The sequence below is a fragment of the Acipenser ruthenus genome, chromosome 42 (assembly GCF_902713425.1).
Source record: "Acipenser ruthenus chromosome 42, fAciRut3.2 maternal haplotype, whole genome shotgun sequence".
Classification (NCBI taxonomy): domain Eukaryota; kingdom Metazoa; phylum Chordata; class Actinopteri; order Acipenseriformes; family Acipenseridae; genus Acipenser; species Acipenser ruthenus.
Window position 1 is genome coordinate 2229998 of NC_081230.1, and position 21743 is coordinate 2251740.

The 21743-nt window shown below is 38.5% G+C and overlaps 1 protein-coding gene across 1 annotated transcript; it reads left to right on the forward strand.

The window, feature by feature from the left end:
* Positions 1–483: 483 nt before the first annotated feature.
* On the forward strand, positions 484–17089 carry LOC131709284 (cytosolic phospholipase A2 gamma-like). Its single transcript, XM_059011690.1, has 4 exons — positions 484–705; positions 3953–4095; positions 5096–5264; positions 16479–17089. Exons 2-4 carry the CDS (start codon positions 4006–4008, stop codon positions 16658–16660), a joined length of 441 nt encoding a protein of 146 aa, XP_058867673.1. The 5' UTR covers positions 484–705; positions 3953–4005; the 3' UTR covers positions 16661–17089.
* Positions 17090–21743: the final 4654 nt, after the last annotated feature.

Sequence of the window (21743 nt, forward strand, 5' to 3'; positions counted from 1 at the left end):
CGACTCCGGCCTTTTTTTAATTTTCTAGAAGGCCTGCTGATGAACCTCGGGGTGCTTTTTACTAAAGAATTATTCATTTTAAGTATTAAGTATTCTTTTAAATATCGTCATTGGTGTGCCCGGATTAATTTTTGCTATTTTTAGAATGTTGCGTTTTTTTTATCTGTATTTTATTCTTGTTTATTATGACTAGTGCTGGTTTTTACTAGTTTTATTTATGTGACTTTAATGTTTTGTCGTTCTTTTTTTGTTGTTGTTCAATAAAGGGATTTTAAAATTCAAAAATTCTCTCTCTCTCTCTCTCTCTCTCTCTCTCTCTCTCTCTCTCTCTCTCAGACAAGGGTCAGCACCAGTTCCACCTGCTTGTGATGAAGGTCCAGGAGGACTGGACAGTGACAGACAGGGAGGGGAGAGAGGCACACATCAGACTCATTGCCATGGAGGTGTTCAGTTCCTCATCTGTGTGGAGTGATATGTGTGAAAGTGAGCGTTGCCCCCTCCTGGAGCTTTTAATAACTACATCAATGCACAACGTTTGCTTTCTATATGCTGTATGAAAGTGTAATTATTTCATTATTATTATTTTTTTTATTTCACATCTTGTTCCTAATGCAGAATCCAAGATTATTTTAAAAATACTGCTTTACCTGTTGAAGTGGACCTGGGGCACCAAGTTCAATTTTCTGTACAAGTACCCCATTGCAGGTATGCCGTCTCCCTCTCTCTCTCTCTGTCTCTCTCTGTAATTCTGTGTCTGTCTCTCTGTATTTCTATCTATCTGTATCTCTTTCTGTATTTCTGTGTCTCTCTTATCTATCTGTATCTCTTTCTGTATTTTTGTATCTCTCTCTCTCTGTATCTCTTTCTGTAATTCTGTATCTGTCTCTCTCTGTATTTCTATCTGTATCTCTTTCTGTATTTCTGTGTCTCTCTTATCTATCTGTATCTCTTTCTGTATTTTTGTATCTCTCTCTCTCTCTGTATCTCTTTCTGTAATTCTGTATCTGTCTCTCTCTGTATTTCTATCTATCTGTAGTATCTCTTTCTGTAATTATGTATCTCTCTATCTCTCGCTCTCTCAGGTTTCTGGTGTTGACTAACTGTCTGACAAACTGACGCACAAACTGATTGACTAAAAGCCAAGATTTCCGTGTGATTGAATTGCATCTGACTGCATCTTTATTGCATTGATGGAATTGCATTCAAGCAAGCTATCAAGCAGGGCAGATACAATCGTCCTGGACACATATCCAAACAGTGAGTGAGGAGGTGTCGCATGGTCAATATTAAAAATAATGAAAGGGAATAAACAACACCAATGGATCAATCCATTTAAAAGACCAAGGAAATGCTAGCAAATGTATCAGCCTATTAGTAATATAGTTAGCTACGGTAATCTTTCATTTCAAACACTCAACACGTAGAAAGCTTTGTACTTTCCGGTAAAGTTATAAATAACAATGAAAAATAACATACTTATCAATACAAGAACTGATTTGTTAGGCTATTTTTTACCCTTTTTAAACAAAAGTGTAAAAAATAGCCTCATAATTTTCTTATACACAAACACAGTCCTAAACTGAAACAATGATTGCTCTGGGGGGGGCATTTTTGGCAAAAAAAAAATAAAATAAAATTAATAAATAAATACATGTATTTATTTCAAAAACAAGTCCTCAGTACAAGACTTATTCAAACATGCTTTTACAGAAAATGACCATGCACCTGGGCTGCCAGCCTTTTTTTACAGTGTATTTATATACTCCTCCCAGGATCTCCAGCAATTATTTTGAACAGTTTTAGCAATATTGTATTATGTATTATTATTAAAAATGGACTTTATGTTTAGTCAAGAAATGTACAATACTATTTGTTTCATAAGTTCAAATTCTACCTTCATTTAACCTTTAATTCTTTTTTTTACGGTACAATACGGTTTAAAGTTTTCCATGTCATTTAATTGTTTATAAGTTTTAAACAATGTAAACAGTTTAACCGTCTTTTTCCTTTACATTCAAATATTAAGGTTAATGTCAGTAAAAAGTTTTTTTTTCTTTTCATAGTATTTGTCATTAACTTTACTGCTTTTAGTTATAAATCTTTTTTTAACATTGAAAACATTGTTTTCAAAAACAACTGAACACCTAATTTTAAAGTATTTTTTACAATGCAGCCTATCGCTGGAGCTATCAAACGCGATTGATTGTGATCGATTAGGGGATTGCTCTGGCATGAAAATCTGACTTCACACCTTAGACTGACTGTCTGACTGACTGTCACATTTGACTGACTTGTCGTGCATATTTACGTTGTATATCTAGGATTTGTATCACAACTGTGTCCTCGCCAATTACCAGTAAAGAAAATACCCATTATAGCTCATAATGTAATTATTAACCATAATAAACACAATACCTCAATAAGAACTAGTGATTCTGGCTTAATTATCCCTAGATTCATGATGAAAAGAGATTAACAATTAATATTATGTATGTTTAAATATTTCAAATCAATCATAAATGTATATTTGTTATAAGACAAAAAGAAACCTAACAATCCAAATTATTATTACATTTATTCATATTCTCAAAGGAAGAAGAATAAAGGTTAGGCTTCATAGTTAAAAACATATAAAGAAGAAACAAAATGAAACAAAATAAAACATTCAAGGAAAAGTAATGCATTGTTAAATGTTCATAATGAATCCTTGGTGTGCTCTCTGGTAGAGTTCTGCATTAGTGAAGCAGTCTTTAGTAGTTCATCACGCATTGTTCGGTTCAGTCACGCATTACGTATACATGCGCTAGCTTCCAAGTGGCTAGCACGCATGTACAATGTTCCAGCATCTAGATGAATAGACGCACATTATGTATTGTGACGATATCAAAAGCATGGCTTCAGTTCAGTTACTTGTAAACACACAATATAAGTTTAATACTTATTCTGTTGGTGCGATGTTTAAAACAAAGTCTTCTTAACACGGTCGTCCTCTCTGTGGAAGTTAGTTGTGCAGCAGCACAGCACAGTATCTCAACAAAGTCTGTAGGCAAAAGCTTTCGACATTCCGGCGGGAGCCCATCTTCTCTGAGACAGCTCTGAAGATTACATCATTGCGTCTTTGTTGAAGAACTTCAGAGTTTGATGAGTCGAGAGCGATGAGATTGAAGAGAGAGCGAATCCAGAGAGAACCAGAGAGAAAGAAAATCCTTGTTTTGAGTTTAAATAACACGCTGTATAGGCGTTCCCTTGTACTGTAAACAAGTCCTTGTCGGTCCTTCCATTGGTTCATGGTATTTGATAGACAGTTGCGTGTCACACAAAAAGGGTGTGTTAGAAATGGAGTGTATTCACCTTTCTCGTTATCAAAGGATTTTTACATTTATCATTTAAACCTCCTATTCAATATAACTTTAGTTACATTCATTAGAGAAGCATATCAATTTCAGTTTCATTCTCTATACAAAATTACGATTACAAGCATATAAAACACATCATAATACAATCAAAGGATAATATAAAAAAATAGTTATTAATTTTTAATATTCATTTAAAACACAATAAACCCTTCAGGTTTATTGGGAAACTTACTTAAAAAACTATTAAACTTGTGTCTACAAGTTATGTAACTAAAAATGATTCTTAAAGCATTTTAACTAACTTTTAACACAATAATGGTACAACTGCACTGTAGCTTGGCTTGGCAAGTTTTATGATACCTTAGGAGACTAGACAATCAGAAAGCATTATGGAAGGCAAGCTTCAAAGAGTTAACACAGTTTGTGTTAATAATAATCAACAAGCTTTGAAGTAGATCTGGTTAAGAATGTTCTGGAATCGGTGTTAACAACCCAATCACCACAGTATGTCACACAGACAAGTCTGAACTAAATATCTGGGAAATGCTTATATTAAAATGAATTTAACCATGAATTTCCTTTTTCTTGCTCCTCAGGCAGCACTCTGGTGGAGGAGAAGAAGATCTCTCTGATAGACGCGGGTCTGTTGATGAACTCAGCCTACCCTCTGGTCCTGCACCCCGAGAGGAAGGTCGACCTCATTCTGTCATTCGACTTCAGTGCCGGTGATCCTTTCCTGGCAAGTGGACATATCGCTTATTAATCTAATAGCAGTCAGTCAGTGTGTCAGTAGGCGCATTTACACTGCCATTTCTTAGAAGGAACATTTGCTCAAGATCCACGGTGTTGCATTTACACTGCCATTGTTAGTCACGGCATTTCGTTAGCCATGGATTCCCAGAGGTTTATTTCCCTTGTCAGTTAAGGGTTAGAACATAAGAACATAAAAAAGGTTACAAACGAGAGGAGGCTATTTGACTCATCTTGCTCGTTCGGTTGTTAGTAGCTTATTGATCCCAGAATCTCATCAAGCAGCTTCTTGAAGGATCCCAGGGTGTCAGCTTCAACAACATTACTGGGGAGCTGGTTCCAGACTTCCACAATTCTCTGTATAAAGAAGTGCCACCTATCTTCTGTTCTGAATGCCCCTTTATCAATCTCCATTTATCTTGTTCACAATCAACAAAATAAAAATAAACAAAAGCCTAAGCCATTTCAGGCCCTACCTAAACAGGTGTTGCTCTACCTACATACGAGGCAGGGTGAGCCTGTTCCCTCGTCACCAAAACCAATTCACATTCCAAACTCGTAATGCAAATCCCTTTTCATTGTGTTCGTTCTCCAGCAGCACAATAATAATATTTCGTTCTCACTCGCTCTCCCCCACCAACTCCTCACGTTCCCCTCAACAAACATTCTCACACTCAGGAATTTTAAATCATCTGCAATTACCTCATTAAACAATTAACAGGTAATTAGGAGACCCTCACACACTCTACCAAGATGGAGTGTACACTCCTCACCCCCAAGGTCCTAAAGCTTCCAGATAGGAGACCTTCACCAAGATGGCCTAATAACCTACCACTCTACCAAGATGATGGGACTGTGGGCATTCTGCGCTTGCAGTGCAAAAACAGTGCATGTCTCTTCTCGTTCTCCCTGGTAGTCGGACAGTCCTTAATGTCAAACACCGTGTTGTTGTATAGTGTTTTTTTTTTTATTTTGTTTTGTTTCTGCAGACCGTGGACCAGGCACAGGCTTACTGTAAGGAAAATCATCTGAAATTCCCCAAGGTCGAGGTGTCAAAGAAGGCTAGAGCTAAACCATCTGACTGTTATGTGTTTGAGGGCCAGGGAGACACCCCCACTGTCATTCACATTCCTCTCTTCAACACGGTCAACTGTGGAGGTCAGTCTCTGTCTCTCTCTCTCTCTCTGCAGTGTTATTATTATTATTATTATTATTATTATTATTATTATTATTATTATTATTATTATTATTTAGTCATGTGGCTGACGCTTTTATCCAAGGACACACTAGTTCAAACTTTTTAATACTATATAAACGGCATTAAGCAGTGTAAAAATGTATACATAACAACAACAAATTCAGCCACACACTACAGTGAATAAAATGAAGGCAGGGTAGAAGATCTGCATGGACTACAAGTGTAGTCTAAACAGGTGGATTTTGTGGCAACTCGTTCTACCACTGTGGGGGCAAGAGAGGAGAAAGAGCAAGGCCAGTAGAACATCTGAGGGAAGTCATGACTAGTCGACCTGCAGAGGAGGAGTGGAGGGCGATAAGGGATATAGGAAGAGTTTTGGAAGAGCAGAGTGGTAAAGAGAGCAGTGGGTAATGACAAGCTAGGCTTCTCTCCTAAGTCGGACTTGAAATCCACCCCCAAGTCAGACTTCAAGTAGACTTGACAATCGGTGTAAGTCAGACTTACTTTTCAAACCTGGGTAGCGGGTGGCTTAAATCAGGCTTGGCATTTCAAATAGGTTACAGTATTCGGCCCATCTTGCTCGTTTGGTTGTTAGTAGCTTATTGATCCCAGAATCTCATCAAGCAGCTTGAAGGATCCCAGGGTGTCGGCTTCAACAATATTAGTGGGGAGCTGGTTCCAGACTCCCACAATGATCTGTAAAAAAGTGCCTCCTATTTTCTGTTCTGAATGCCCCTTTATCTAATTTCCACTTGTGACCACTGGTCGTGGTTTATTTTTTTAGGTTGAAAAAGTCCCCTGGGTCGACATTGTTAATACCTTTTAGAATTCTGAATGCTTGAATAAGATCGCTGCGTAGTCTTCTTTGTTCAAAACTGAATAGATTCAGTTATTTTACCCTGCATATGACATGCCTTTTAAATCAGGAATAATTCTGGTCGCTCTCCTTTGCACTCTTTCTAGAGCAGCAATATCCTTTTTGCAGTGAGGTGACCAGAACTGAACACAATATTCAAGATGAGGTCTTACTAATGCATTGTACAGTTGTAACATTACTTCCCTTGATTTAAATTCAACACTTTTCACAATATAACCGAGCATCTTGTTGGCCTTTTTTATAGCTTCCCCACATTGTCTAGATGAAGACATTTCTGAGTCAACATAAACTCCTAGGTCTTTTTCATAGATTCCTTCTATAATTTCAGTATCTCCCATATTATATTTATATGAACACTGTATTGCACTGCTTGCAATATCTTCCACTTTTCTCTATTAAATGTCATTTGCCATGTGTCTGCCCAGTTCTGAATGCTGTCTAGATCATTTTGAATGACCTTTGCTGCTGCAACAGTGTTTCCCACTCCTCCTATTTTTGTGTCATCTGCAAATTTAACAAGTTTGCTTACTATACCAGAATCTAACTCAGTAATGTAGATTGGGAAGAGCAGATGACCTGGTTACCTCGCTCCATTTTGAGGTTCCTCCTCTAATCAGTACTTTCTGTTTTCTATGTGTTAACCACTCCCTAATCTACGTGCATGCATTTACTTGAATCCCTACCACATTCAGTTTGAGGATTATTTTTTTATTCAGGAGTTTGTCAGAAGCTTTCTGGAAATCTAAATAAATCATGTCATGTGCTTTGAAATTATCCATTGTCCATGTTACCATATAGGTAGTTTTCCATTTTGGATCTTATTATAGTTTCCATAAGTTTACATATAATAGAAGTCAGGCTTATTGGTCTGTAGTTACCTGGTTCGGTGTTGTCTCCCTTTTTGTGGATCAGTATTACGTTTGCAATTCTCCAGTCTGTCGGTATAACCCCTGTGTCAAGAGTGTTGCATGATCTTAATTAGCGGTTTGTAAATAATGTCTTTCATTTCCTTGAGTACTATTGGTAGGATCTCATCCAGCCCGGGGGATTTGTTCATTTTAATAGCTCCTGACTCTGTTATGCCAAAGTTATTTAAAAACTGTAGAGGAACAAGTCGACATGTGGGGCATGTTGTCAGTATCTTCATTTGTAAAAACTTCTGAAAAGTAATCGTTTAATATATTTGCTATTTTTTTCTCTTCATTTATGATTTTGCCCTTTGTATCTCTTAGACATTTTACTTTCTCCTTGAATGTTCTTTTGCTGTTATAGTATTGGAAAAACGTTTGGAATTGGTTTTAGCCCCCTTGGCAATGTTAATTTCTACCTCTCTCTTGGCTTTTCTAACTTCCTTTTTGACTTGCGTTTGCAGTTCCAAGTAGTCTTTCTGTGTACTTTGTTCTTGGTCCCTTTTAAATGCTCTTTAGTGCTTTTTTTAATTTAATTTAATTAATTAATTTATTTAATTTAATTGATCTATTAACCCATTTTAGCTATTTTGCTTTAAATTTCGATTAGTCTTCTTTTGGGATGCTGTCACGGAGTGACCCTAAAACCCGTCTTCCCTTGTGCAGGGTGCAAGCACCTTTTTTGAGTGAAAGGTATATATGGCCAAGATGTCTGACTCTTTAATAGAAACAGTTTAATTTATTTGAAGTCTTCCCACTGACGATGGGAATGGGAATGTAGAGATGGGAGCCCAGCTAACAAGATTTAAGTTTTTGCAGGTATCAAGTAAAGACCCTGGCTGCCCACACCTCTGATGTAAAATGCTGGACGCACAGGCCTGTTGTGGTGTTCGCAGAACCAGTCCGAGCTGAGCCTGGTGCAGAGTTCGAATCCTGTTGGAACGTGCTGAGTTATTAGACATGGATTGGATGATTTAAACTAGCCTGTATTGATTGAAATAATATGATACACTCTTTGTCCTTTCAAAAAGATCTGTATACTCAGTAGAAAACAATGGATAGTTGTTGTGTGCAGTCTGTGAAAGCACCTGCTGGAAGGAGTCAGACTTGGCAGGCTCTTATCATAAGGCCTTGTTAGCATATTCCAGTTTTATGAGAAAAAGTAGCCAGTTTCTTTCGTTTCTTTACTTTCATTACTGTCGGATAACAGAAGGTAGGAGTATTAGAAAATGCTTACGGTAGTGTCTCATACTAATCAACACCAAAAAAATTGGCAAAAGGCTAGAATGTGTTAAAACCTGCTTCAACTGGATTTTGTATGAACAGAGAAAGGGGTCAGACTTAATTCAGTAAAATAATATTAGCAACTGTTATACTGAAGTAACTGAATTAGAAATACATGTTATAAAATCATTTAAAGTTAAACTGTTATACAAATAACAGTATCATTGTTGAAAGAACATATTACAGTTAAAAACGAAAGAAGTTCAGTACTAACTGACACTGTCAGAATATTGTAATAACTGTACTGTGTTTTAAAGGATATAAAACCAGCAGAAATAATATTGCAACAAATTATGAACAGGTTACAATCACTTGAACTGAGAAAACTGAACAAATCTTAATGTTAGAAAAAAAGCCTTTGTTATTCGTGCACATACACTTTTGGAGGCCGTCCAGACTATTGTGCGTGGAAGCCTGTAACTTTGAAAGAAGCAGGAATTCCAAATTAGCAAAAACAAAAGGGTAACCCTTTTTAGACAGAACGGTATTTGAAACTAAAAAGACCGATTTGATTTTATTTGATTGTGTTGTTACTAAGCAAAGAGGTTTTAAATAAAAATAGTATTCTGATCTAATAAGTGACAAAACTCTCTGAAGATAAATAATGTTTTAAGTATTTTGATCTAATAAGAAACATAATATTTAAACTAACAAGTGTTTTTGCTTGTTTAAGGCTCTACTGTAATACAAATAGACTACAAAAACAGGAGCGAGCATTTAATTTAATCAATTTAAGAATAAGTTCAGTTTCTCCAACTAAGCAAAAAATATTTTAGACATTACAATATGCATTAAATTAAATAATGTAAATGTTTAGTTTATATAAAGGTTTTACTGCAATAAAAAACAGGAACTGTTAAGTTGGAACATTAGACAAATAAAGTATAAACTGTATAAAAAAAACACCTACACAAAAATAGCTTTGCCCTTATCTGCTTGCAAGCAGAGCGGTGCTAGATATGGAAGGTTCTTTTTGGCAGTTTTTGCTTGTAGTTCACAGTTTTGAATCCAGGGTCTTTCTATGATAAGAGGATCTGGCAGTCGTACCGAGCATTCCACGAATTAGGGGAGTTGTGTCCAGTATTAGTTATCATCAAATAAGTAGTGACTTTCTTTGGGAGAAAACTAACTTAATGCAGTGAATTACAATGGTGTTTCATATTAATCAAAACAATTGTCTTGACAAGAAAACAGGGTGTCTGAATCCTGCTTGAGCAGGCAACTTTTTGAAACAGAGAGAGGTCAGGCATAGACCGAGAATAGCACAGTTAAATAAGGCTGTTATACTTGACATGTTTATTATAGCTTGAATTTAAATGCAACTAACTGAACTGACCACTGTATGCTTATTCAAAGGCAGTCTTTGTTAAACTGTTAAACTGACCCATTGACAACACACTGAAAAGGTAACATAATATGCGGCTAAAAACATCTCTCATATATACACATATACTTGTATTTGGTAGCAAGGACCCTGTGAACTCCAGTTCACCTCATTTTTAGGGAAAGGAGGGGTGGAAGATAGTGAACCATGAGCTCACATTCAGTTAATTTTGAAAACAGAGTTGACCGGATCCTTCTAGAAAATATCATTAACTCAAAGATAGGAGCTGTCAAGGCAGATTGATGATCAGATTTAATTGGGACTCCTGATGTATTCAATGGAGGGAAAATCCTATAAAAACCAAGGTAAAACTCCAGTCAAGTATCGCGCAACTTGCTAACTACAAGTTGTGTGATCCATGCTCTGAGGATCTCTGAAAAACTGATTGCTATTTGGTCGTATTCACAAGTCTCTGCCTTTTGAAGACAGTTCTTATTTTTCAATATATCCTACGCTATACTTCCATATACTGGAAGGTAAGCATATATTTGAATTTAATATCTCTTTAATGTTGATGCATTGCTATAGGGTATAGAAATTATGTTTTAGTCTTAAGAGAGTGATATATATATATTGAATGTACTAGAATTTAGCGGTGGGCGTTTTTAGCATTATGCATGCATAGCCTGATGGCTAAATATATAATAACCATATTTGTATTACTGTATTGAAGTACTAATGCTGTTAAACCTGTAAAGGCACCTGAAATGCCCAGGCTGCCTATTAGCAGGGATCCAAAGTAGCTTGTAACCACTCGATCCATTTAAAGCATTTTCTTTCTTTTTTTTTTAAAAAAAATTTAGTCATCGCCAATTTTTTTACTCCGGTTTTCTCCCCAATTTAGCATGCCCAATTATTATCTGTATCCTCGGCTCACCGCTCGCAACCCCCCCGCTGACTCAGGAAACGGAGGCTGAAACACGCGTCCTCCGAAACGTGCTCCTGCCAATTCGTCATTTTTCGCACTGCAGATCCACAGCGATGCCACCAGACCTATAGTGCCGGAGGACAACACAGATCTGGCGGCTCCACTGCAGAACCACAGGCGCCCTATCGGCCACAGGGGTCGCTGATGCGCGGTGAGCCGTGGATTCCACTGCCGACCTAAGCCTTCCCTACCCGGGCAGTGCTCGGCCAATTGTGCGCCGCCCCCTAGGAACTCCCGGTCACGGTCGGTTGTGACATAGCCTGGATTCGAACTTGCGATCTCCAGGCTATAGGGCACATCCTGCACTCCGCGTGGAGGGCCTTTACTGGATGCGCCACTCGGGAGCCCCTCTACAAGCCTTTCTAATGTCATTGTATAACAGATTATTTTGCTCAAAAGTATCTGAATTTGGCGGTCTATAGCATGCCCTTATTATTATGCCCTTTGAATTTGTGTCCATTATTCTGACCCATATTGATTCTGCATTGTTTTTTTCTTCCAGATTTAACACCTGTGCTTATTTGACTATTTCTTATGTATAGCGCTACCCCACCGCCTCTTCTATCCTGTCTGTCTTTCCTATACAGTGTGTACCCAATAATATTATATTCGTCTCCATCACTCTCGGTTAACCAAGTTTCTGTAACACCTATCACATTGTAGTTACTTGTTAGTGAAGTAGCTTCAAGTTTTAACATTTTGTTTCTGAGACTTCTAGCATTTAGATACATACATTTAATAGCTATCTTACCTGAGCTGTTGCCTTTGTTTTGATGTAGTTTCCCTTCTGTTTTTTTTGTTGAGTTCACCCCCGTCCTTTCTAGTTTAAATGCTTCTGAACCTGCTTGAGGATCTTTTCTCTGAGTAGATTTTTGTCTTGTCTTTTAATTTCCTTCCTAGCTCTCTGAATTTGTTTTGCAGGGATTTTGGTCTGTCTCTTCCAATGTTGTTTGTACTAATGTGGACGACCACTACCAGGTCCCCTCCTGTTCATTCTAGGAGCCTGTCCACGTTCTCAGTGATGTGCATGACAGAGGCTCCCGGAAGGCAGCACACTGTTGCAAGAGGGTCCAGATTGCAAACAGAATGTGCAGTGTTTCTCAATATGGAGTCCCTGACAATCATGACCTCCCATTTTTTGCTGTCTGTCCAGGACCATTTATGGGGTCCTGGATGTTGTTCCTTTTGTTCTCTTGATGCTGGTTTTGATCATCTAAATTTTGAAGTGAGTCAAATCTGTTTGAGGTTTTGATTTCTGGTGGTTGTGTTTGACTATGTTTTCTTTTTTTCCCTGTCTCTGCGTCTCTGCACCCAGCTGTTTTGACCCTCTTCTGTCTCCCTGGTGGCTTTCTATCTGTTCCTCAAAGTCCTGTTGCTCTCTCATTTCCTGCAACTCCATTTCTAGCATGCATACTCATTGAAGTCCTGGATCTTGCAGCACTTCACACACACTTAGTTTAGCTCTGCTGGGTTTTCTCACATCATGCAGGTGTCCCAGATTACTGGCTTGAGTTTAAGTATAAGTGTGAGTTTAAGCTTATTTTCTGCAGCTGTCAACCTGCTTTCAGACTACTTCTTTTAGACTGCACTTTTCCACGAAGCCCTTGTCCCACGCTGCCGCAGGTTGGACTTAATTATGAGTACGTCTGCGCAGAGCAATGCAAAGACAACGTACTTTAAGTGGCCGAACACATTTTTTAGATATTTTAAATGGTTTTGAATTATATTTCCGTTTTCATTTTTCCCAAGAATGTATTTTTTTATCACCAAATAAAGTTGACCCTTGTGTTTTTCTGCTTGCGGTGTGTTTAAGCAGACAAACTTTAAAATTGAAATGGCAGGTTTCCCCGGTATACTCAATTCCACAAATCCCAGCCCAAGCACCTTCGGTTCATGAGTACACCTTTGTAAACAGAACGTTGTTTCATTTTTTTAAAGTGTGTTTCTAAATACATTCATACTGTATTTTGATTTGTAAACAAATCATTCTTAGTGTTACTGTTTCCATAATAAAAAATGTAATTAATTTTTTTTTTTTTAAATCACAGGAAAGCTGTGGGCCTATTTTTTTTTTTTTTTTTTTTTTTTTTTTAAACCGGTGATAGTGGTTTGAAATTGATATTCACTGATTGTGTGGAAGTGTTCAGGTTTGACAGAATTTTTCAAAACATCCATCTCCTGTAACAAAACGAGACAGTAGACCGCGCACTTTAAAAGTCCTTAAATTTATTTAATTCTACACAGGGAAAGAGTATATGATAGCTGTGGAAGGGTGGTGGGTGATTCACTAACACACAGGAGACAGAAAGGTGTACTTGAAGCACCGCACAGGTGCACAGTTTTATTGTGCCGGGTGTATTTTTTCTTTTAGCCCGCAGAGGGCGCTGTTCACCGTGGTCGGCCTACCAACGATGGTAAAAACAGAACCACGGCAATACCAGATGCGGTACAGAACAAGTGCGGGCGCACTTACAAGTGCTCAAACAATAATTCAAAAACCAAAGGCGAAAGTAAAAAGGAAAATAAAACACAGTAACAAAACTACAAATAAAAGGTGCTGCACTTCGGCAGCGTTACCCCAGCCATCGCTAGCCACACGGCCCGGGTCTCCGTCCTACTCTGACCGTCTCCTCAGTCTACACTAGAACTACACAGGGGGTCTGCCCACAGGTTCCCCACTAATATTAAGTTTCTTTTCTTTACCTTTTACGTTTTCTTTTTGGTCCCGGTTTTCTCTCGGTCCCGGCTGTTCTCAGCTCTTGACCCGAGCTCCCGTACTTCCTGGTACGTCTTTTAAAAGGGCAGATCTGAGGAAACAGTAGAGTATTATTTTATAGGGCTAGCAATCCCCCCAAGACCCGCCTCTCAGCCACTCAGAGAGAAGAAAAGCCCACACACCCTCTTTCCCACCTCTCCGTGTCACTGCCATGATTGACAGGCGGGTATTGGACGCCTGCTGCCCTCTTCCTGCAGCACTAAGAATACGCCAGCAGAGTCAGCACAGGTCTCCCCCTGTTACAATAGCGTTTTGACCTTACGGTCTTCAGCCATCTCTAACATATGCTTGAAAATGGTAATGTGTTTATCTATAGTTTCATAATTGTTATGCCAGTTTCAGCACGAACCACAACATAGCGGTATATTTATAAATTATACTTATCAAAGTAGGACTGTAAACAATTTCAAATTATGTCTGTAAAGAAATCAGAGAAATCAAAGAAATAGTGTCGTATTTACAGGTTAGAGAAAAAAACAACATTTCGGTACCATTTCCTCAATGATTATTCTTACTGTCTCTAACCTGGCTTCAGTTCCATGCACCTAGGCTTTAAAATGCTCCACTGCCATCTACTAGCACGCCATATAATATACACACCATTGCAAGTGATGGGTTGTAATCTAATTGATGAGTACAGTAGGGTTGCCACGATATCAAAATTACAGTTTTTGATTATTGAACCATTTTTATTCTACAATTATTGAAATGTTGGTATCTACGATACGATATTTAAATTAGTTTACATCATTTTTAGCATTACAAATGGTAGTAATTTATTTTTATATGTGTGTAACTGGTTTGAAATAATTTACTATAAATTCAAGTTAACAGGTACAACTCACTTAGTTTGAAAGTGTTTTAAACTATCTTATGTATTTAGGCCTAGATAGAAACGTTCTGATGTGAATGATGACAGTCTGAATGAAAAACATGTACCTTTATTGTACACTTAACCTTTAACAGTACCAATCACATTTCTACAGCCAAGCTAACAATTTCCCATCCTATTTAATTTTGTTTTCACTCATAAATGCTAAACCAGTAAACAGTTAGTGATATATGCCTAAAGCAAGGGGTTTTCAACCTTTTTTTTGACACTGCACCCCTTCTGCTGGGACGTTTCAGCTACCCTTTACAATCTTTGCTTACTGAATGGTACCACAGTTGCAATAAAAGACGTTAATCTGATGAACACATTTTTTCCCCATTTTATTTAATATATAATTTTTCACAGCAGCCTGGGACAGACAAACTGCTGGTTTAAGCAGAATACCAAACAGCAGACTTCATTAAAACTTAATTACTAGTACACGTCTTTGGATGCACAGAATTCACGTTCTCGTATTCACTTTCTATTTGGCAAAGTCATTATCAATAATATAAAATAGTCTGCACTGTGTCACATTACCATTTACTTCACACCTCAGCATAATTATGTGTGTTATTTAAAATGTTTACAGTATCAAAAACATTAACCTCAATATTAAACTATAATAACTAACAAACCTTTTTTTTAATCCAGCTCAAACATTACCTAACAGGACTCAACATAACCGTCTGTCGCTTGGCACTTTCTGTAGACTCTTGTGTTTTCTTCCTTCGTTTTTGTAACACTGGAAACATATTCAAGCAGCCGCTATCGCTGTTTAAAATGCAGCCGCGTTAATAAATACAACAAAAAACATCGGGTATTGTGATTGTTATTTACGTTTACCGGAGCATTTGGACTTCTAAAAAATGCACAAACACTGTGCTTTACTGATACAAAAAGTTAAAAACAGCAACGATCACGAGCAGCACAGAGCACAGTCTTAGACACAATTCCAGCATTTCCTATCAGAGTGGAAATCCGCTCAATCGAAATTGCGCATGCGTAGAGCTGGAAAATGTGGACGTGATAGATTCTGTTTTTTTTGTTTTTTTTTTCATCTGCAGTTCAATTTGCTATTGGCAATGTGACTAGCCAATTTCTAGTAGCGTGATTATCAAATGGTTCGATTTTTAAAAATCCATATGATTAGTAGTATCATAACAATATAATATCGAAAATACCGTAGTAAACGATATTCGCGGCAACCCTAGCATACAGTATATGAGATTCCATATAGTTTATGTTGTATAAAGCTTACTTTTAATTAGCTTAGTATCACTCCCCAAATGTGGTCTATCTTCACTTATGGTACTGCTACCGCTTCCATATCTATATTTGAAAATTCTTTGTTACTCCAATTATGAAATATATTGTTCATACAATATTCATTATGTATTTAAGAGAATGTTTGAATGCATTAAATAGATTTCTATATAAGTGTAGCCAATGTAGAATTTTGATATTTAAACACAGTAGCCTATACTCTTGACATATTTCTCTTAATATGGGGATCTTAGTAATCTTAGATCTTTGCCCAAGCTTTATGTTTCTCCTTAACAATAACGGCATTATTATTTTACAGTTAAGTAATGTCATATTTCTTTACATTTTGACTCGGTTTCAGAGAATATTAATTTTTTTTCCCCCTTATAGACATAATAATGTCTGTAAATACATCAATTAACTATCAAATAGTATTTTTAAATCATAAAGAAAATAACCGAAAAATGCGCCTGCCATGTTTTTATTATTTATTGCCGTTTCTACCTGGGAAAAATACAGAAACGTTTATAGCCATTTATAATCACTTTGCCAGTCAAACGAGGTCCTGACAGGACTAAAAGCTGAGTAGAGTAAGTAGTGAAAAAAGGATATATTCACACTTTATATGTTTCGTGTGAATATGTTTATATGAAACGGCAAAAGTGTGTGCCAGGGAAGAGACATGTTGAGAGTAGGAAAGACAGGCATGGAGGGAGAAACTAAGGCTTTCTGGCTGAGGGGTATTGTAGCGTACAGTGAGGGTGTCTGTATTCACCTCTCTGCCCCCTCTCTCTTTCAGTGGAGTGTGTATATGCTGTATTGTCCAATCAGTCAGTGTGTGTTTCTCTCCCTCAATTATTATCTTTTATTTTGTTGTCAGGTGACATAAACAAGTGGCAATCTCGGTACAACACATTCAAAATCTCGTACAGCGAGGAAGATATAAAGGACCTGCTGGAGGTGGCAAAGAGCAATGTGAAGAGAAGCCGAGAGACAATCTCCACCCAAATCCAGAGAGTGATTGCATACAAGAAACAGCAACATGGAAAACATCAGTACTGACGTACTGTAACCTTTGTAACCTTTCTTATGTTCTTAGTATCTTTACTTGGAACTTTTAAGCTTAGAAATGGGGACATTCTTGGAAAGGCTTTTTAAATGTCCCTGGTACTTTATTAGTGCAACCTGTTCCTAAATTGAGAAAATGTGTTTTAAATATAATCAAAATAGAATGATTTGGGTTAATTTAGTGTGTACAAATGGTGTATGGATGACTGCAAGGTTGAGGAAGGTAAACAGCAAAAGCAAATGAGCAGCTTCTTTGTGGGAACTAAAGTCATTTTGACATGATACTTGTATGCTGTAATGCTTTTAAGAAATGTATTTAAACTGAGAAAATCCAGAATTGAATTGTACAGTTCATTGGCTGTATTCAGAGTATACGGGTTACTCCGCGCACCTTTGTCCAATAAATCTGACCTGTAAAAGCAATGTAATGTGAAGTTATTTTCTTTGATCCTGCTACACCTATTCCTTACACTCTGCTTTCTCCAAAGTTCATAATGCCAATTTATTGCACGGTTCAGTTTATCAATTCAATAAGCAGAGGGAAAAAAACAGTCCACACTGGTTTGGATTGGCTGTGACATACAGTAACAGATGTCATAAAAACATGCAGGGGTCACTGATGCCTCGTAACGGGTGTGACCAGCTTGTGCCCTGAGACATGCCTGAAGTCTACGATGCATCGACCGACACAGAAGGCTCACAAGTGCTTGTGGGAGAGCTGTCCAATGATGCTGCAAAGTCTGCGTCAACTTGCAACGGTTGGCAATCTGTGGTGCCAGGTAAATATTGAATCTACCAATATTTGTATTAATTTTCACCAAAGCTGTCACTAGGACATAAGAAAGGTTACAAAACGAGAGGAGGCCATTCGGCCCATCTTGCTCGTTTGGTTGTTGGTAGCTTATTGATCCCAGAATCTCATCAAGCAGCTTCTTGAAGGATCCCAGGGTGTCAGCTTCAACAACATTACTTGGGAGTTGGTTCCAGACTCCTACAATTCTCTGTATAAAGAATTGCCTCCTATTTTCTGTTCTGAATGCCCCTTTATCTAATCTCCACCTGTGACCCCCGGTCCTTGTTTCCTTTTTTAGGTTGAAAAAGTCCCTGGGTCGACATTGTCAATACCTTTTAGAATTCTGAAGGCTTGAGTCAGATCGCCGCGTTGTCTTCATTGTTCAAGACTGACTAGATTCAGTTCTTTTTGCCTGTCTGCATATGACATGCCTTTTAAACCCGTAATAATTTAGGGCGCTCTTCTTTGCACTCTTATCTAGAGCAATATCCTTTTTTTAGTGAGGTGACCAGAACTGAACACAATATTCTAGGTGAGGTCTTACTAATGCATTGTACAGTTGTAACATTACTTCCCTTGATTTAAATTCAACACTTTTCACAATATAACCGAGCATCTTGTTGGCCTTTTTTATAGCTTCCCCACATTGTCTAGATGAAGACATTTCTGAGTCAACATAAACTCCTAGGTCTTTTTCATAGATTCCTTCTATAATTTCAGTATCTCCCATATGATATTTATGATGCACATTTTTATTGCCTGCGTGCAGTGCCTTACACTTTTCTGTATTACATGTCATTTGCCATGTGTCTGCCCAGTTCTGAACGCTGTCTAGATCATTTTAAATGACCTTTGCTGCTGCAACGGTGTTTGCCACACCTCCTATTTTTGTGTCGTCTGCAAATTTAACAAGTTTGCTTACTATACCAGAATCTAAGTAGATTAGTAGGAAGAGCAGAGGACCTAATACTGATCCCTGTGGCCCTCCACTGGTTACCTCACTCCATTTTGAGTTTTCTCCTCTAATCAGTACTTTCTGCTTTCTACATGTTAACCACTCCCTAATCCATGTGGCTGCATTTCCTTGAATCCCTACTGCATTCAGTTTGGGGATTAATCTTTTATGCAGGACTTTGTCAAAAGCTTTCTGGAAATCTAAATAAATCATGTCATATGCTTTGCAATTATCCATTGTCGATGTTGCATCCTTAAAGAAAATAAAGCAGGTTAGTTAGACACAATCTCCCTTTCCTAAAACATGCTGACTGTCTCCCAGAATATTGTTACCATATAGGTAATTTTCCATTTTGGATCTTATTATAGTTTCCATAAGTTTACATATAATAGAATTCAGGCTTATTGGTCTGTAGTTACCTGGTTCAGTTTTGTCTCCCTTTTTGTGGATCGCTGTTATGTTTGCAATTCTACAATCTGTGGCCTTTGTGTATTTATTTGTCTATTTATTTATTAATTATTATGATTTATATTATAAATATGACGGCGAAAAAGCCCTGGTTTAATTTTATTATTGTTTGGCAAGGACGAGCGAGATGCCGTCCGCCATTATTTGTTATTATTTTAGATCATTTAATAAACCCGTGCAGATGCTGGCTGAGGGGTAATAGAATAATTAATAGTTAGTTAACCCCTCGGCCAGAGGATATAAAAGACCGGCAGTTCAGCTGCATGGAAAGTTTAGAGTCGACAACGAGAGAGGAGAGTAGTTTGGCGAGAAAGACCTTGCTACCTTTATTTTACTGCATGAAGATACTCGTTTTGCTTGTTTCTGTTATTCTTTGTTTTGGCCTCTGCGTCTATTCTTTTTTGTGTGTGTTTTTGTTCTGTAAAAATAGTTACTTTTGTTTAGTTTAATAAAATACTGACTGCCGTAGCATCTCAGTTTCACTGCTAGTACTTCTATTTTGGTTTTCCGTTTCTGGTCTGATATCACCATAAATGTCACTCAGCCATCCTGTTCACAGCCTGTCTCAAGAGATTGTTGCATGATCTTAGTTATCGGTTTATAAATAACGTCTTGTAAATAACTGCTGTTGAAGAAAGTGTCAGAGGTGACTTTCCATACAGCAGAGAAAAAGCAGCTGTATGAAACATTGTGGCAAAGCTGCTTGTAGACAGAGAGGGGAGGGAGGAGAGTAGATAGTCGAGTTCATCCAGAAAGTGAGTGAGAGGCGACAAAGCTGAAAAAGACGGGAAATTCTCAGGTAAGACCCTCACTGTTCTCTTACCTGACCCATGTTCTGACAAGGCTTTCCAGCACACACTGCTTAACTGGTACAGAAGCTGGGTTCACTTCAGACCACATGTGTAGTCACCTGTGGGTTGCTGAGGATTCAAAAGTTCTCTGAAACCGTCTAATAGATATTTACTCTTACCATCACTTAAAACATATTTGTTTTTAATCTATATATTTTCCCAATTAATGAAGAAAGACATAGACTTACCCCTAGCCCATGCGTCACTATAGTACCCACTTTAGAGCTGAGGAAGAGGAGTTTTTGTGTCAGCTTGGAAGTCAGAGGTCCCAATTTATCCATACCATGGAAAGCCAATCCGCCGCCTTTGCTAACAGAATATGCCAGTGCCTTGTAGGGCAGCCCCATACTGGCAGCTGCCCCAAAGCACATAAATGCAGATAAGATCCTCTGTGGCCATATGCGAGCTCTGCCGGTCTGAAACCGCAAACTGGTCCCAGACCAAGTAATTCCCCTTGGAAGATGAGATAATACGATCCCCCATGATGCGCAGCTTCTCCAGGAGTCCAGCTACCTCTGCAGCAGCACTTTCGTCTGCCTCCATGATCTTCCTGGCGCTTTTAAACTCCTCACCGTTCTTGTAGCTCTCCACGATCTGGGAGATGGCAGATGTGGCCGCCCCAGCCACCGCGGCTGCTGTGCCCCCCACTGTGGCCACCACCAGTGGCGTAGACAGCCCGGCGGTAGCCACAGCCAAGATTAAGGACCCGATCGTGGCCAACCCACCTACGACAGCCACCGAGCTGCCCACCGTCCTGCTGATGTTGACGTCCCTCCTGAGCTGGTCCAGCCGGTCGGCGATGGCACACAGCTCCTTGGCGGAGGCCTCGCGGCGGGGCAGCCACTCCAGCAGTTTGTCATATAGCTCTCTCCCCAACTTCACACCCTCTATCCAGTTTTTGTCAGAGTACAGCTTCCGCTTGGCCTCTGCCTGGTAAAGTTAAACAAAAATAACAAAAAACATAAATCGAAGTTTTGTTGAATGTATCTTCATTGTTGTATGAAATAACACTGTAGCACCAAGCAAAAGGGACTGTCGTGATGTGGCGTTCACCCTAGCAGGTCTGTCTATGCCTCTCCCATTCCATTGGGTTCTTATGGTGGCATCTTAGTTTTAGTAGATGGACCACCAGTGAACTCCATCATGGGTTGGATTTGAGAAATGTAGGCAGCATAGGGATATTTTGAGTGAGCAGAATGTGGATTTGCATCCTTCTAAAACTTCCCTGCTCTAATTTATCAAAGTTAATGACAGGCCACCCAGTGATTTACCTGCAAAAAATGTCCTGGCAGCAAAATACTTTACAGGATTGCTTAATTTTTTGAGAATCTGCTTGGGGGTTTTAATTTGTTTCGTACATTGCAGCATTACAGCGGGACCCAAAGCAATGTGAAAGCAATAAAAAAACAAGGTCAGGAGCACTTGTAAAAGCTCATAGTGACGCTTCAAACATAGTGTATTGGAGGCATATCTGTCAGAATGCCTGCAACTAACGTCACTCCCTAGATAACATCATAATGTTTCACATTTCCGCGGCCCTATTGAAATTTCACCTAAGAGTGTCTGAAACTACACGTTTAAAGTGAAATAGTGCAGCAAACTGATTCAGACCCCAGAAACTGCTAAACTATCTGTGCTGTATAGATAGTGACTGTAAACCTCCGTCCTCTTTTGTTGTCCAGACCACCAAGTTACAACTCGAGATATATAGTCTGTCGTAAACTGTTCATGGCATAATTTGCGACCGGGGGTAAAATATCCGCCTCCTTCAGATCCCCACTGTAACCTCGGAGTGTGACCGGTCGCAAATTATGCCATGAACACCCCCCACCCCTCACTTAAGATTGCAGTGGCACAGAAGGACGTTCACATGGACGCATCTTCGCGCAAATGAGACAACTTTGTCATGACTGTGAGCTCACCAAACAATATGCAATTGTGTTTCTTATGAAATGCACAGCAATGGGTACAACGGCACCTGCTGCTTCTTTTATTTTTATTTTCTTCGCT